The sequence below is a fragment of the Globicephala melas genome, chromosome 8 (genome assembly GCF_963455315.2).
Source record: "Globicephala melas chromosome 8, mGloMel1.2, whole genome shotgun sequence".
Lineage (NCBI taxonomy): Eukaryota > Metazoa > Chordata > Mammalia > Artiodactyla > Delphinidae > Globicephala > Globicephala melas.
Genome location: NC_083321.1, coordinates 61,397,369 through 61,412,556, shown reverse-complemented (window position 1 = coordinate 61,412,556; position 15,188 = coordinate 61,397,369). Strand labels below are relative to the sequence as shown.

Below are 15,188 nucleotides of genomic sequence, written 5' to 3'. Positions count from 1 at the left end.
CTTTTTGTGAATTGCCACTTTATGTTCTTTGCCTATTTTTTCATTCAATTTTATATTTTTTCATAGTGATTTATAAAAATTCTTTGTATTTTAAGAAAAACTTCCATTGAATGTGTTGCAACTGTTTTGTCAGTTTGTCTTTGTATATAATTTAGCCAAACAGAAGTTTTATATATTTATATACTCACATTTGTTTATCTTTTTTATATGACTTCAGGCTTCTCCATCCTATATTATACAAAATCTAAACCCAAGCAAATCTATGTTTTCTTCTAATATATTTATGGTTTCAATTTTTATACTTAAGTCTTTGATCGATCTAGACTATTTTGATGACAGGATTCCTCTTTAATCTTCTCAATGACACTATGAGTTAAGTATTATTTCCATTTTATAAATCTCCACTTTACCAATGGTAAAAGAAAGGATCTGACATGGAAGTAATTTTCTAGGACTATTTGCTTTGAGTATTGGAGCCTAGATTTACTATGTTGCCTCCAAAAGTATGTAGCCAGTTATAATTTCCTTTTACAATAGCAAATATTGTTCTTTTAGCAGATACTGTGCCCTGTTGAAGGCTCTTCCTACAAATAGGGAATACTTTTTAGTGGAACATTGTCATTGTGGTTAACGCCTCATTTCCTGCATCTATAAATTGAGGATAATAAGTCAGCTGTCCTAGTACACATAAGAAAATTAGGTGATAAATCTACAGGTAGAGCATGTCTGTATTGGGATGCTGTGGGATGGGTAAGTGTTTGTGGAAGTTTTAAGCAGGTCCCTAAGTGTAAGAGCCTTTCTTTGGAATGTGCACACATTACCACTGTATCTGAAGTCAGATCAGAAGTCCTCACTCATTGTCTTGTCAGGGGAACTACATGTGCTTTTTCACCTGTAACTTCATTTTTGTTTAACTCTTGCCTGTGGACTGTTCTGAGATTTAGAACATTTTTTAGCTCTGTCTCTCTTGGGCCATCCAAATACCCTAGGGTGTATTAAGATAATCATAAAAAAGATACACAATTGCTTTTTTCCACTCTTCCTAATGGAAAAAAAAATTAACAATATCTATTCACAGATTGAAAGTTTGGTTTTTAAAAATCCTCTGAACCTCCAAAGGAGAAAGTCATTTTAGAATTCTCCTATGTTTTCCATGGTCTTGAGTTTCTATGTTTGGGTTTGTTTATTGGGAAGAGCTGCAGGAAATGTGACCTGCTATGACTTCAGGAGAGGAAAGTGTTATTGACAGAAATGCTTGGTTCTGCATTTAAAGCCATTATTAATAAAAGTTGTGGAATGATGAGAGTTGGGCATCCATGCCAATTTTTTAATGCCCTGGAAATCACTGGCTGTGTTGCAAGTGCTTAAAATTTGTAATTACCTAGACTCATATGACAGACGGAACTGGAAATCAAATTAAGTGGCTGCCTTCTCTTACGATGCTAAATAATCTCTAGCTTAAGACAAGATTGCCTTTTTCCTTCCTAAAAAAAGGCACAAACAATGACAGCCCAAAATAGCTATTTAGTCAGAACTGACGACACTTTCTGAATGCTTGTCATTAAGAGAGAAATAAAAAATCCTGCTTTTCTTTTTCCTTTAATTTCTCTCCCTTAAATACCTTGCTTTCTCCTGAAGCTGCCCAGGAGAAATGCCCAGTGGCTCTGACAGTGCCTCAGCACCACTACAGGCTCCAGAGGGGAGGTGGCTTATGCAAAACATATTAAAGAAAAATCCTAAAAGTCACTGCAGCTTTTTCTAGTGAGTTATGCTGATCTTCCCTGTTGCTGTAAGCTGATGGGGAACGTCATGGCAAAGACAAACCACTCTTTTTCCTCCTCCTATTTTTGCTGCAGTGAGAACTGTTCATTTCTGCTTACATTTCGCCAGATAGCTTTAGAATTCTAGCTGAGCATTAGGGCTTCCTAAGCCTGGAAATAAGAGTTTAGAACCTTACATTGTACTTTGTCCTTTTGACTCAGTAAAAACTGAGTTAATTTGCAGCATCCGGTGCCTGAGAGGAATGACAACAGACAGTAGAATCTGACGATGTTTTTGAGTTAAGTATTTTTTTCCCCCCCTTATGGATTCATGGGGGCAGAAGCTTTTATTTTTCTCTCTGGTTCTCTCCCTTACAGAACCAGCTGAACATATTACATTCAGCAGCAGTAGCTACTGAATCTTTAGTTATGTTATATCCTGGAATCTTCTGTCTTCGTTCCAATCCCATCTTCTTCTATCGATTGTCATTTATCAACAAACGTTAGTTTTGGAAAATTAGATGCATTTGTTAGTGAGCTTCGCAACTTTAGATATCCCTGGAAGATGTAACAGAAATTAAAGGACAGGGAAGTGAGAGAAGGTGGTACTTCTCAGCCATGTAACTGCAGATCACCCCAGGGGAACCCAGCTTACATTTTAGGGGACTTTATGAGACAGTGATCCTTTGGTCTTTGTCCTATTCCATACAGAAAAGCAGAATGAGATGTGTTTGCAGTGATTGGTAGTATTTGCCAAACAGGGTGCTGCATCATAATAGCCTGGAATATAGAGCAGAGCTCATATTAAACCTCCAAAGGGAAAAGGGTTTCCTCTTCATTTACAGTCTGCTCGATGCAATCCCTTTGTAAAGTATCTAATAGGATAACACCAGAGCTCTCCAGAAATATAAGTAACTCATTGGTTAAATTTCAATTCTTCACCTTTCCCCCCCCTCCTTCCTGGTGAGCTCATCCCCCCTCCCGTTTTTTTTTTTTTTTTTTTTTAACCCAGTGATTTAAAATGCTAGAAGGAAAGGCAACTGAAGTCCTAACTTTCAGCTGCTGAATTCTCGGCTAATTGAAATTACTGGGCACGATGCTATATATAGCCAATGAAGAGATTTTGAGCCCTCACTCAGTGCCTTCAAGACATGTCGTTTTGTAGTCAGAGAAAACAGAGATCAATGCATTTTCAAACTGACAGAGGGAACGGATGCTCCTTAGTAGCACATGCCCAGGATCGTGTGTGTGGGGCTTGCGCTGTGCTGAGAAGCTGAATACCGGTCCATATGCTCCTTATTTACTGCAATGTTCTTTGCATGTTACTGTGCACTCCGGACTAACGTGAAGGTAAGAGGAGGCGAGTCGGCAACTGGGCACAATATACATGTTAAATCAGCTGCAGAAAATGTCTACCTTGTGTAGCTTCAGGACTTTTCAGATTGCTGGCTGAGCAGGCAGATTATTACAGGTGGTTGCAAGGGCTTTGTTTTATTGTTGCCGTGCAGCCTCGCTGGTGGAACATGTTGAAACGCTGCTGTGAAGTGACCTTCAGGTTTAACTGTTTGCAATTCAGGTTCACGCTCACACTTGGGGGGTGGAGTGGGGGGGGAGGAAAAGATGAAAATTATTTAGGTAGGCCAGAACCAAGAAATCAGAGAAGGTAAAAGCCATGGAGTGTGCTTCAGATTAGGATTTAAAGTCTTTCTTTTAAAAAGTGCCGTGAGCTGCCTGTGTTCATGCAGCTTAATTGTTTAAGAGCTGGGGATTAAATTTAGTGGCTGTAATGGCATTAGGATGTGATCTGTGGGATACCTGACCATTCTGTTCATATAAACAAATTATTATCATTGGAAGTTGGTGATATTGATCGTACAAATTCTCAGCGCTGAGTATGCTGGTTGCTCAGGCTGAGTGGGCACCACTGCCCTGGCGCCTGTCACCCCATTGACATTCACTTGCTGTAGCTAATGATTATCCGAAGTTGAGCTTAAGTTTGGGAGATTCACCCCTTGTCTGGAAGGACGTTGTTATTACTGGAGAGGTTTTCTGACACTGTGTTCATTGAGAACTGAGCCAGCCAGACAGGCCAGCTGTGGAATTCCAGGTGTACAATTTAAGTGAATGATATACTCTGTTAGCAGTTTGAACTTGTATTTCTTACTGAAGAAAGACCAAAAGGAAAGTGATTGCCTTTCAGAAAAAATGTAAAAAAGGCAATTAAGACTTCATACCTAAAATAGAAATCTCAAAAAAAAAGTCAATGTAAAGTGTTTTCCCCTTTTATTTTACTGTGGGAGTATTTTAATGTGTTTGGGCACTAAAGTTTCATTTTCTGTGTTTACAAGTTTTATTAAAGAACTCCCTGCTGCTCACTGTCTTGTAAGCCTTTTTTGTTTTCTATTTGAATTTCAAACATGTAGTATTTATGTTTTGATGACCAATTCTTTTACAACTACAGCCTGGAAGCATTCTGTGGATCATTTTGCAGAGTTCTACAGAATTTACTTTCTGCTACTTTTAAGATTAACTTCAACAGTCAATTTTTTCCATGCCTATGATGGATATAGTAAACAACATGAAAAGAAATATTTAAAAAGCTAGAGTGTGCCCAGATATCAACTTGGATTCCTCCATCACCACCTTCTGTTCCAAACTATTGGTATGGCATACATTGTTTTGTAAACTCAATGAATTGTAAATGTTTTCTCTCCTCATCTTTTTTGAAGGAGAAACATGCTTTTTTTTTCAGATAAATCTCCATAAATAATTTAGATTAAGAGATAATGATTGTTTTGATATTTCATTGTTATATTTCAGAAGTACAAGAAAACGTGAGTCCAAAGTTCCTTTGATATGGGTTTTGGGAAATCCCTTTTTTTTTTTTTTTTACTATTAACTACTATCAGTGGTCTTTGTGGGCTTAGCTTTAAATTTTTCTCATTTAAGTTCATAAGCAAGAGAATGAAAAGAGTTTTACCAAATATATCTTAATTCAGATGACTTTTGGATAATAAATTCTTAGTACTTTGGCAAATCTGTACTCTGATATAAGATACATTAATCAATGGAAACTCAGACCACATACATTGCCACATACAGCATATCTAACCTTGCTCTGAGTAGTTTAACTTGAACTTTAAATATGCCTATGCCTTTCAATAATTAGCTCTTGCACTTTCTGGCATACTTTATAATTTTATAAGGTTATCTTTTCCTTCTGAGACAGCAAGGTTTGCAGAAGAGTTTGCAGATCACTTGGGGTCTGATATTTTACCAAGTTGGTGCAATAAAGTCTTACATGATATTTTTATTTTTAACTTTTGATTTATATTATTATACATTTCAAAAGTATTTGATTTTATTTCTCTTGTGCCCAAAATTATTTATTTGCTCGGTTATGGTAAAGTCTCTTTTATAGTGTGTAGCTTCTCATGTTGCCATGATTTAACATGATTGGTGTTACAGTGACCCAAAACTTTAAGGCGGTTAAAATTCAAAGGAAAGCAAAATCTCTTGCTTTATGTTTTTCTGCACAGAAAAAGCCCCTGATGTCACAGTCTTTTATTCTAGAATGATTGTTTTGTTAATTGGACCTTTATAATATAGTACAGTAAAAAAGATTTTCTGAGAGTGGTATGTTTTAATGTATTTCATATATGTTTTTATGTAATAATCAAGGCATTAAATCAAGGCATTAATACACATACAGACAGACATCAGAATGTGGCTCATGGGTCACTATTTATTCATTTATCTACCAAAAACTTTCTGAAGGACAGCTATGATTTATGCACTGTGCTAGTCTGGGAAACTAAGATCAATAGAAAACAGTCCTTGCTCTCAAGAAGCTTCCAGTCTTGGAAAGGACACAAACATGTAAACAAATAAGTGGTTTGAAATATTACAGAACCAGTAATGGACATCTATGCAGGGCATTATAGGGACAAAGCAAAACAGAATACTGGCCAATTTTGCATGGACTTGTCAAGAAAGTTTTCACTGTGAAGTCACCTCAGACTTGAATCTTGACAGCTAATGGAGTTTTGCCAAGCAGCCTGGAGTGAGGAAGGCATGCCTGGTGGAGGGAATGACAAAAGCATGGAACACTTTGGAGAGCTGCAAATAGTTGAAATGGACGGAGAGTAGGGTCTTGCAAGGCTGAACATGAACTACTAGAGTAAAACAAATAAATAGGAGCTAAAGCCAGGGCCGTGAGAACTGGCTGAGCCGTTATCACAATCTGACTCTTTAGAAATTGTGTTAATTTGCCACCTATTTCTAGAAGGAGAACTTTCGACATAAGGAAAAGAAATGAAAACTTCTAGACAGAGGGTATTACTTATGTTGTATGTTTTCGTGTTAGTGTTAAGTTGTTGCGTTTGATGAACATTTATATCATATTGGCTTGGGTTTATCTTTTTAACTTTTTAAAGAATGTGATTAGAGCAATTTAATCTGAGTCTGGCCGCACAAAAGGAGCAATATGTTCATTACATAGATGTATAATTCCTCTCCCATCTCAAATTGCTTATGTTATACATAAAGTACCTCTTCGATAAGAAAACATATAGGAAGTTTGTTGCACCAGATGTCCATCTTGTCTATAGAAATGGCTCTGTTTTAGAAAGTAATGATATTGATGATAATAACTTACATCTAGGTGATACCTTTTACTTTTCTAAATACTTTTATGTTCCTCATCTCATTATTTCCCTCCTTTCATCTTGCTACTGTAAACACACCCATATATACTTGTGAGTCTACAATACCTGAAATATGAGTGGCAGGTATTAGGCCCATTTCACAGATAAGAAAACTAGATAGAGAAAGGAAATGGCCAGTTACTCTGTTCCACAGTGTGTCAGGAGTAGACCTAATATAAGGCTCAGGCCTCTTGACCCTTGATTTACTGCTCATTCTAGTAAATCCTGCTGCCTACCCCATAGATCCAAGAATTCTGCTCTTAATTTTGAAATTCCTTGAGGGTAAATATAAGAGCTCTTTGGGAAAAGAGCATAGCAGAATGATTTTAAAGTGTGGGTTTTGGGGATTACAAAAGAACTATGTTTAGGTATATCTTCCCCATTTATTTATACAAATTTTATGTATAAGAAACTTTCTTAACCTACCTGAAGTTCAGTATTTTTATCTGTAAAATAAGGATAGTGATAGCTCTTAGGGATTATTAGGATTATGTGAAATAAGGCACATAAACACTGTAAAAAATGTTCTTAGTATATAGTAAATGCTCAATTAATTTAATTCTTAATTGATAAAATTGAGACCGCCAAATAGGAATAAGACTTCAGAGTTGCCTTTATGTTAAGGAATTCTAGGAATTGCCCTATTAAAAGGTATCTATAGTTGATGAGAAACATATTTATATATAGTATCCCTTCTCCCACCACTGTTACCATCACCATCACATTTGCACATATGCTAATGTGTAAACTCTCTGGGACTGAGAATTCAGTTCGTTTTGTTCATATCTATATCATCAGCATCAAGAACAGCACCAAGGGCATAGTAGGTGCTCAGTAAATATTTGTTAAATGATTGTATTAGCTAAGTCCCAGATTTCTTTTTATTACTTAATCAGCTTCTTCCCAGATTTATTTACCTTAATGCTTGTTAAATTATTTTGAGAGAAAGGAAAAATGAAACCACAGATTTGAAAGTCATATAGGCTTGGGTTTGAATACTGGATTTGGCAGTCACAAACCACTTGTACTCAGTCACATCCTCTGGATCTGCACAGCCAGATTTGTAAAGCTAAGTTGGAGGGAATCAATAATTCAAACTAAAACAATTTGTTATATGCCTAAACACCCTAGAATTCAGCCATTCATCATGCTCATTTCTACCAGGTTTATTCAGTGAAGTTGCTTTTTTCCAAACACCCCATGGTTTTCTGCCTCTGAGCATTTGCTAGAATTGTTTCTTGCAATGGGTATCCCTTCTCTGCATGGTCATGCTTGTCTAAAGTCTATCCTTCCTTTAAAAAATAGTACAGGGTGTCTTCCAAGAAGTTGACCCCAGCCACACTAATTCCCTTACTTTATTCCCCCTTTGATTTTGTAAGTGCAATTTCTCCATCTTTCATGGCAATACATCTTATATTGCCTCATGCCATCATTTGCATTATTATCTTGCATTGCTAGCTACTTTTTTATGTTTGGGTATTGCCTCACTCCAGGTAGATTTTAAGCACTTTGAGGACAGGAACTGTTTACTGTTTTCTTCATTATTTTTAGTTTGTTTGTAATTTAGGAATGCAAAAAATGATTGAAGGACTGATTGAAAGGGAAACTTGCAGAAACTCTGTCTCCTTATGCTTCTGACACCTACTCTTTGCTAGATTCTATGATAGTCCCACATATGGATGCTTTTAATAAACATTATTTGTTGTAGACAGGGCTTGGAATCATGAATCAGAACGTGTAGACAGTTTATATAACACCTATAGCTCTCCAAATCAGGGGTGATCCCTCTCAGGATTCCAGTTGAATAATCATCTCTTTTAGGAGGTCAATAATATATTAGTCCCTCACTAGGCCCCTATATTATGGCATCCAAATGGTTGTGAGCCTACTCAGTATATTGGGTTTATGATACCTAAGCCTACTCAAAATATTGGATTTATAATTTCTAATGAGGCTCTTTAATTCAAAACAAAAAAATTACAAAAAACTGATGAAGAATAAAATAGCAAAATGAACAGTGGCAATAATAGCTACCATTTTCAAGCTCTTGGCATGAGCCATGGACCACACCAATAACTTTGCACATACTCTCTCAAAGCGCTTTTCAGTGACCTGTGAGGTAAGCATCATCATCATTATTTTGTAGATGAGGAAGACTAAAGTTTAAGGAACAAAAATAATTTGCCTAATATTACACAAATATTAGGTGCCTATGAAGCCAGCATTTAAATCAAGTCTGTTCCACTCTAAACCTTTTAAAAACCTTCCTAAATAGATAATATAGATATGTGGACTATAATTAATGTGTCATAGATACCTCAAATCTTTTTGAAGTAAAGTAAGGAATTAAGTAAATAATATAACTGTATATTTTACTTAGTATGAGTTTACTGTTTCTTCTCTTCTTTCTAATAAACGATGGTTACAGTCAGAGCATGAGGTTTTCTTCTGTATTCTACATTCATTCATTCACCAAATATTTAATGAGCATCTATTATGTGTCAGGCACTGACCTAGTTGCTAAAAATACCGGGTGGAATAAAATAGATAATAATCCCTATCCTTTTAAAATTTATATGCTTGTAAGGTAAGCAGACAATAAAAAGCACAGTTAAGTAAAATATATAGTGTAAATAATAAATATAGTGTAAATAATAAATATAGTGTAAATATAAATATATTTATTTAGTGTATATATATTAGTGTTTGTATATTTATATAAATATAGTGTAAAAAATAAATATAATAAATATAAATGCTAAGAAGAAAAACAAAACATGGAAGGACCGTCAATCAAAAGTGTGAGGTGGGAAGGGGTTGAAGTTACAGTTTTAGATAAAGTGGTTAGTGAGGGTCTCACTAGGAAGGTGACTTTTGAGGAAAGACCTAAAGGATGTGAAGGGATTAACCATGTAGGAAAAGGTAACAGAAAGGGCAAAGGCCCTGAGGTGGCATTTTAAGGAATGTCTAGGAGGCCAGTGTGGCTAGCAAGAGAAAGGTCAAGAGAGTGTCAAAGTGAGCAGATCATGTAAAGCTTTATAGGTTCAGCTTCTTCTTTCAGTGAAGGAAGCCAGTAGGGTTTTAAGCAGAGTCGTCACAAGGTCACTCAGGCTGCTGTGTTTAAGAGACTTTAAGGGGACAAGGGTTGGCACAGGGAGACCAATTAGAACTTCTTGTGATCATCCAGGTGAAAGATGTTGATAGTTGGGATCAGGTTGGTGTCAGTAAGACTGGGGACAAGTTGTCCAGTTCTGTATATAATTATACTTTTGCATATTTATCTTCTTCTTTGTCTTTTCCTGCCCTGATACCAAGTTCTCCTCAGCTGTGGGGTACTGGTTCTCAGCTCTTCCGTATTTGATCAGTATGAATTAGAGAAATACTGCTTTGATTTGTGGTTGCCACTGCAGCTTTAGTGCTTTTTAATCCTGTGAAAATTTTGAAGGGTAGATTACCCAAGACTAATGCCATAAATGTGCATTCAAGCCTTCATTTTATTTTTGGCTTAAAATCTTCTGATCCTCAGGGGACCCCACTGTAGTTCTGAAATAAATCTACTCTAAGCTACTAGAGGGCAGGGATCATGTCTTACAGATTTTATATCCCCATTACCTTGCATGTGGCAAAAGATCAATAAATATTTGCTGAATGAATGAATGTTAGCTGCTCAAAGAGCTGGATGTATTTTGCAGACTGCATCTTTGGATTAGCTATGGTACCACCAAATACGAATAGATATACAACAAGGAGAATGAATTTTGCTTTCAACAAGTTTCTTCTCTAATGGCAAATTATTGCCTCTTTTATGACATTAAGTATGACAGTCTTTCTCCAACATCAGAATCTCTGGGAATCTGGAAAGGACCCTAGGTAATTCTTATCATAAGACAAATTTGGGAATTACTGTCTTACAGCTTATGTTTGGAAATAAAGCAGTGAGTCAGCAAGTTTGTTGAGAAACTGTTATGTGTTAATATTTGCCTGAGTAACATATATAGCCAAAGTATTTAAAACTTTCTGGACTGCAATCCATAAAGAATATAAATTAAAAATTGCAACTCTGTACAAGTTTCACAAAGCTTTCACAAGTTTCACCAGTACTTAACTTTACCAAAAGCTATGCATTTTGATATTTTCTCTTCTATTTTAACCTTTTAAAAATTTGTTTCTTTTCTATAGTTTTGATCAACATTTACTAAACATTTACTAAATGTTTTATAATCATAAAATGGTTGAGGAAATATAATTTATACTGACTAATTTAAAACTGACTTCTTCTTTTACCTTTATTAATGAATTTGAAAGAGTACAGAATGGGTCACAAGTCACAATTTGAAAAACACTGTAATATGTTCCTTGCTTTGAGGAACATACAGCCTCAGTTAGGAATATGCAAGTAAAAGATGACAAATTACAACAGTCAGTCAGCACTAAGCAGAAAACATGTGGAAGTCCTGCACTAAACACAGGGAGGCTATCCATATAGCCTGGGTCATTTACCGTGTAGAATCCTCATTTGGGAATTCATGGTTCAGCACTTACTTCCCTGGCACTGGCCCTTGAGATTTCACCTAACCATCTACATAGCTCAGCATGCCTAATAGCAATAGCTAGTGTTTATAGAGTGCTTATGATGTGTCAGGCACTGTTCAAGGAACTTCATTCATTTACTTTTCCCAGTAACCTTAAGAGAAGTTTGATTATTAAACCTGTTTTACAGGTAAAGGGGCCCAGTCCCTTTACCTGTAAAGGGTAACCTGTACCTTCCCATGAATCTGGGGGTGCTTATACTGAAGATACATTAATAACTAACTGAAGTATAGGCACCCTTTGAAAGAGTCCTATTTGCTCAAATCTGCACCTTTTATTAGTGCAGTAAATAAGGTAACAAAACTCCCCAGGATAGATTGGTATTGCTTGGAGAACCTAGCTCTTGAGAATTGAAAAGGGAAGGATGAACAATAAAACAAGGAGACATTTGACCCTGAGAAGGTCTGGCCCTAAATATTTCTCAAATATAAACTAGATCTTTTCTTTTTGTTTAGACTCATAAAAGACTTTGGCACTTTCAAAATAGGCAGAATTTAATTGAAAGATGCTGAGGGAATATCTTTTTAAAAATGAAAGTTAGATGAGTAGCAGGGGACAAATATTGAGTCGTGTTATTTACTTATTATTTAGTTTCTAATGGGTGTACTTAGATTTACATATTCTTTAAAAAAGTATACATAGATTTATTTATTTTTAAAGATCTACCTAGATTTATTTATTTTTTTAAGGTTGTACCTAGATTCAAAGAGGAAAGTGAGGCCAAGCGGTATGCAGTGAGCCTGGAAGGAAGGGAATAAGGTAGATTTCTGAAGTGAATCCCTGAATCTTTTTGGAGCCCTGTGCATGTGTGTTGGATGTTTAGTCAATTAATTTATAATCCACACTCTTTCAAACTCTTTAGGAAAAATAAACTTAGGAATCAGTTATAATTAGTATGCATTGTAACTCAACTGTTTTTAAGATTATAATAGTAATATATGCTCATTATAGAAATTATGTAAATACAAAGAAGGACAAAAATTTATATTTGCTCATAACCTTGAAACTCATGTATAAAAGTTCTATTTTCTTTTCACTTTTCCTTATGTATGTGTATATGTGTGTGTTTATGAATGTGATGTGTTATGTGTGGAAGATATCCAGGATTAATTATTTGTCCGCTGTGTTTGCACTCAATACCATAATCATAAAAACATTCTCATGTCATTAATAATTCTTCATAAGCATCTTCTAAAATGGCTGCATAAGAGGGAAACTTTTTTTTTTGAAAAGTAATAAATAAAAGTAGGCGGGGACCGAAAGCATTATTTTTCTCAGACGATTGCTTTTCAGCAGAGGATAAAAAGTTTTCAAGTGTAACCTTGGAATAACTTTAGAATGAGATACAGTTTGGAAAAAATATACGGTGACTCTGAGTTTCAAAAGGATCATTCCACTGAACTTCATACAGGGAAAATATGTATACTTAATGCAAATTTATTTCTCTAGCTAGTCCTCTAACACTTTTATACCCACACCACCAAATAATGTGCTTTGAGCTCTTTGTGTGAGTGTGTGTGAGTGTGTGTGTGTGTGTGTGTGTGTGTGTGTGGCTATTTTAAAAAGAAACCAACCAGACAACTTCCTTATTATTACTATTCTCCTAGGTATTTAGGGTAGAAACATTGAAATTATTTTTAACTCTCCAGCCCCATTGGATATGTAATCAGTTCACAAATCCTTGGAATGATTTCTTCTACTTCTGTCTCTTTCTACCTCTCGTCCCTCAGTGAGGGCTCTCATTATCTCTCACTGCATTGCCACAGGCACATCCCGACTGGCTTTTCTATTCTCCCTCTGTTTCCCCTCTAAATGTGTCTTCCCCATGGTGGCACCAAACTTATTTTTCTAAAACACAGAAAAGAACTGGCTATCCATATCTCTACTCAGGAACTTTCTGTGTTTCCCATTGCCCTCAAAATTATTCATCCCCATAGTATGGCCTCAACCACCTTTCCATCATTTACCTCCTTGTAGACACCACTTACACTCAACATAGGCAGCCAAAACCCATTCCAGCCATGTCTCAATCCACTGCTCATGACATAGAGGAGATGTGGAAAAATTGATGTTTAGTGGAAAACCTAGGTTTGAAATCCATCTCCATTTAGAAAATAGTCTACTACACTTCTAGGTGAATAAATCAGTTTTTCCAGTGTTTAATTTCTAATGTCTTAGTTGAGATGAAAATCATAACATCCCTCTAGTATTATGAACAAGGCTCAGAGATACTCAGGATCTATTAAGAAGATGTTGAAATATTTTAAAGAAGTCAATGAAACACCAGCTGAAGCGGTGAAGAAACTTTGCTTTAAACTATGTAGTTGTTGTGAATTTGTGTAGCTGATGATTCCCTTATGATATATTTTGAATCCAGGGGACATAAGCTAGGACCAAATTCCTTTCTAAAATTTTGTAGTTCATAAGATAGTGACTATACAACAATGTTTAATCTTATCATTGAGGAGGTGAGAAAAATCACCCTCAATATCTGTAGTTACACATCTCCCAGCCAATATCTCTACGTGATATACAGCCTCAGTGAACTAAATATGAAACCCTCAAAAATTCTTGGGAGACCAACCACAAGATTTGCGTAATTGTTTCCTTAGTGGGCAGAAGTCTTTAATCCTGAAAATATTTTGATTAATTATAAAATAATGAAGGGAATTAAACCTTTTAATTAATATTTTGTGTTCTATAATAATTACATATATTTGGTAGTGTATGTCCTTACATTTTTAAAGAGATTTGCTAGATTAAAGTATTTAACATGTTACTTTTAGAATGTCAAGGAATTGATTTTGACTTGAGATTTTAAGATGAAAGATATACAGAATCTTACCATTTGTGAATATCATTGAAACATATAATAAAGCATAAAACTCTCCATATTTTAAGTTTTATTTATTAGATATAAAAGAATTATTTAAGTACGTGGAAAGGTTTGTTATTCAGATAAAATACTTTAAAGGAAATTTAATATAGTAAATTTATAAATTCAGGTTAAATTTGTTTAAGGGGAATTTAAGTCATAAAAACTTTTAAAATGGTGATTGTAAAAATCTTGCTTGATTTATAGGTGGAACAGTACGCTTATAAATTGAACTTAAAAAGTTAAGTAAGCTAGGCTTTTGAATTTATAACTTAAAAAATTAAGTATTAATTTTGTAAACCAAGAGAGCTCCAAATAATCTTTTCTGTACACAAAAGATACCTTTAAACAGCACCAAAACACACTCACTGCACCTTGTATGGTTGTTACAAAGCACGTACAGAATATGAAAACAGGACTTCCCTGGTGGTGCAGTGGTTAAGAATCCACCTGCCAATGCAAGGGACACGAGTTAGATCCCTGGTCTGGGAAGATCCCACATGCCACGGAGCAACAAAGCCCACCCGCCACAACTACTGAGCCTGCGCTCTGGAGCCCACGAGCCATAGCTACTGAGCCCACGAGCCATAGCTACTGAGCCCGCATGCCACAGCTACTGAAGCCCGCATGCCTAGAGCCCGTGCTCCACAAGAGAAGCCACTGCAATGAGAGGCCTGCGCACTGCAACGAAGAGTAGCCCCCGCTCACCGCGGCTAGAGAAAGCCTGCGCACAGCAACGAAGACCCAACGCAGCCAAATATATATATATATATATAATAAAAATTAAAAAATAAAAATATGAAAATGCTTTGTAAATTCTAGAACACTATAAAAATATTTGTCATTATTTTTCCTTCTAATTGTTTAGAAAGGTATTTGCCTTTTCTTTCCCCTACATAATAACTGTGCAGGCCATCGGGACCCTGCCAGTTCTTATCTTCTCCCAGATGAAACTTCTCCGTTTACTATCTTTCATTATTTTGTATTACTTTGTATTATTAGTGTAACACTTGTTATACTTTGTATTACTCTTGTAGCACTATTGTATTAATAGTGTAACATGTATCCCTTATATTGGAGGTGTTTATTCTTGTTTTCTTTACTAGAACATGAATTCCATATCTTCTTCAGTTCATTTTTAAAGCAAACATTAATTGAGTCTCCCTTTTGTGCTAAACACAATATTCTGTACAAGGAACAGAGGCATTATTAAGAAATGGTATCTATGTCTGTGTGTTTTAGGTAATGGATTATTGA

General features: G+C 35.6%; 1 protein-coding gene across 14 annotated transcripts in view; it reads left to right on the top strand.

Moving 5' to 3' along the window:
* The window catches only part of DLG2 (discs large MAGUK scaffold protein 2), a 2,016,902-nt gene that overhangs the window by 601,845 nt on the left and 1,399,869 nt on the right, over window positions 1-15,188 (top strand). The window contains exon 1 of one of the 14 annotated variants that reach the window (XM_060303832.1): window positions 2,787-3,110. The exons of the other annotated variants lie outside the window; for them this stretch is intronic. Coding sequence (XP_060159815.1) covers window positions 3,069-3,110 — 42 coding nt within the window. The 5' untranslated portion in view covers window positions 2,787-3,068. Of the gene's footprint in view, window positions 1-2,786; window positions 3,111-15,188 lie in introns of those variants that run through there. 14 annotated transcript variants of the gene reach the window in all.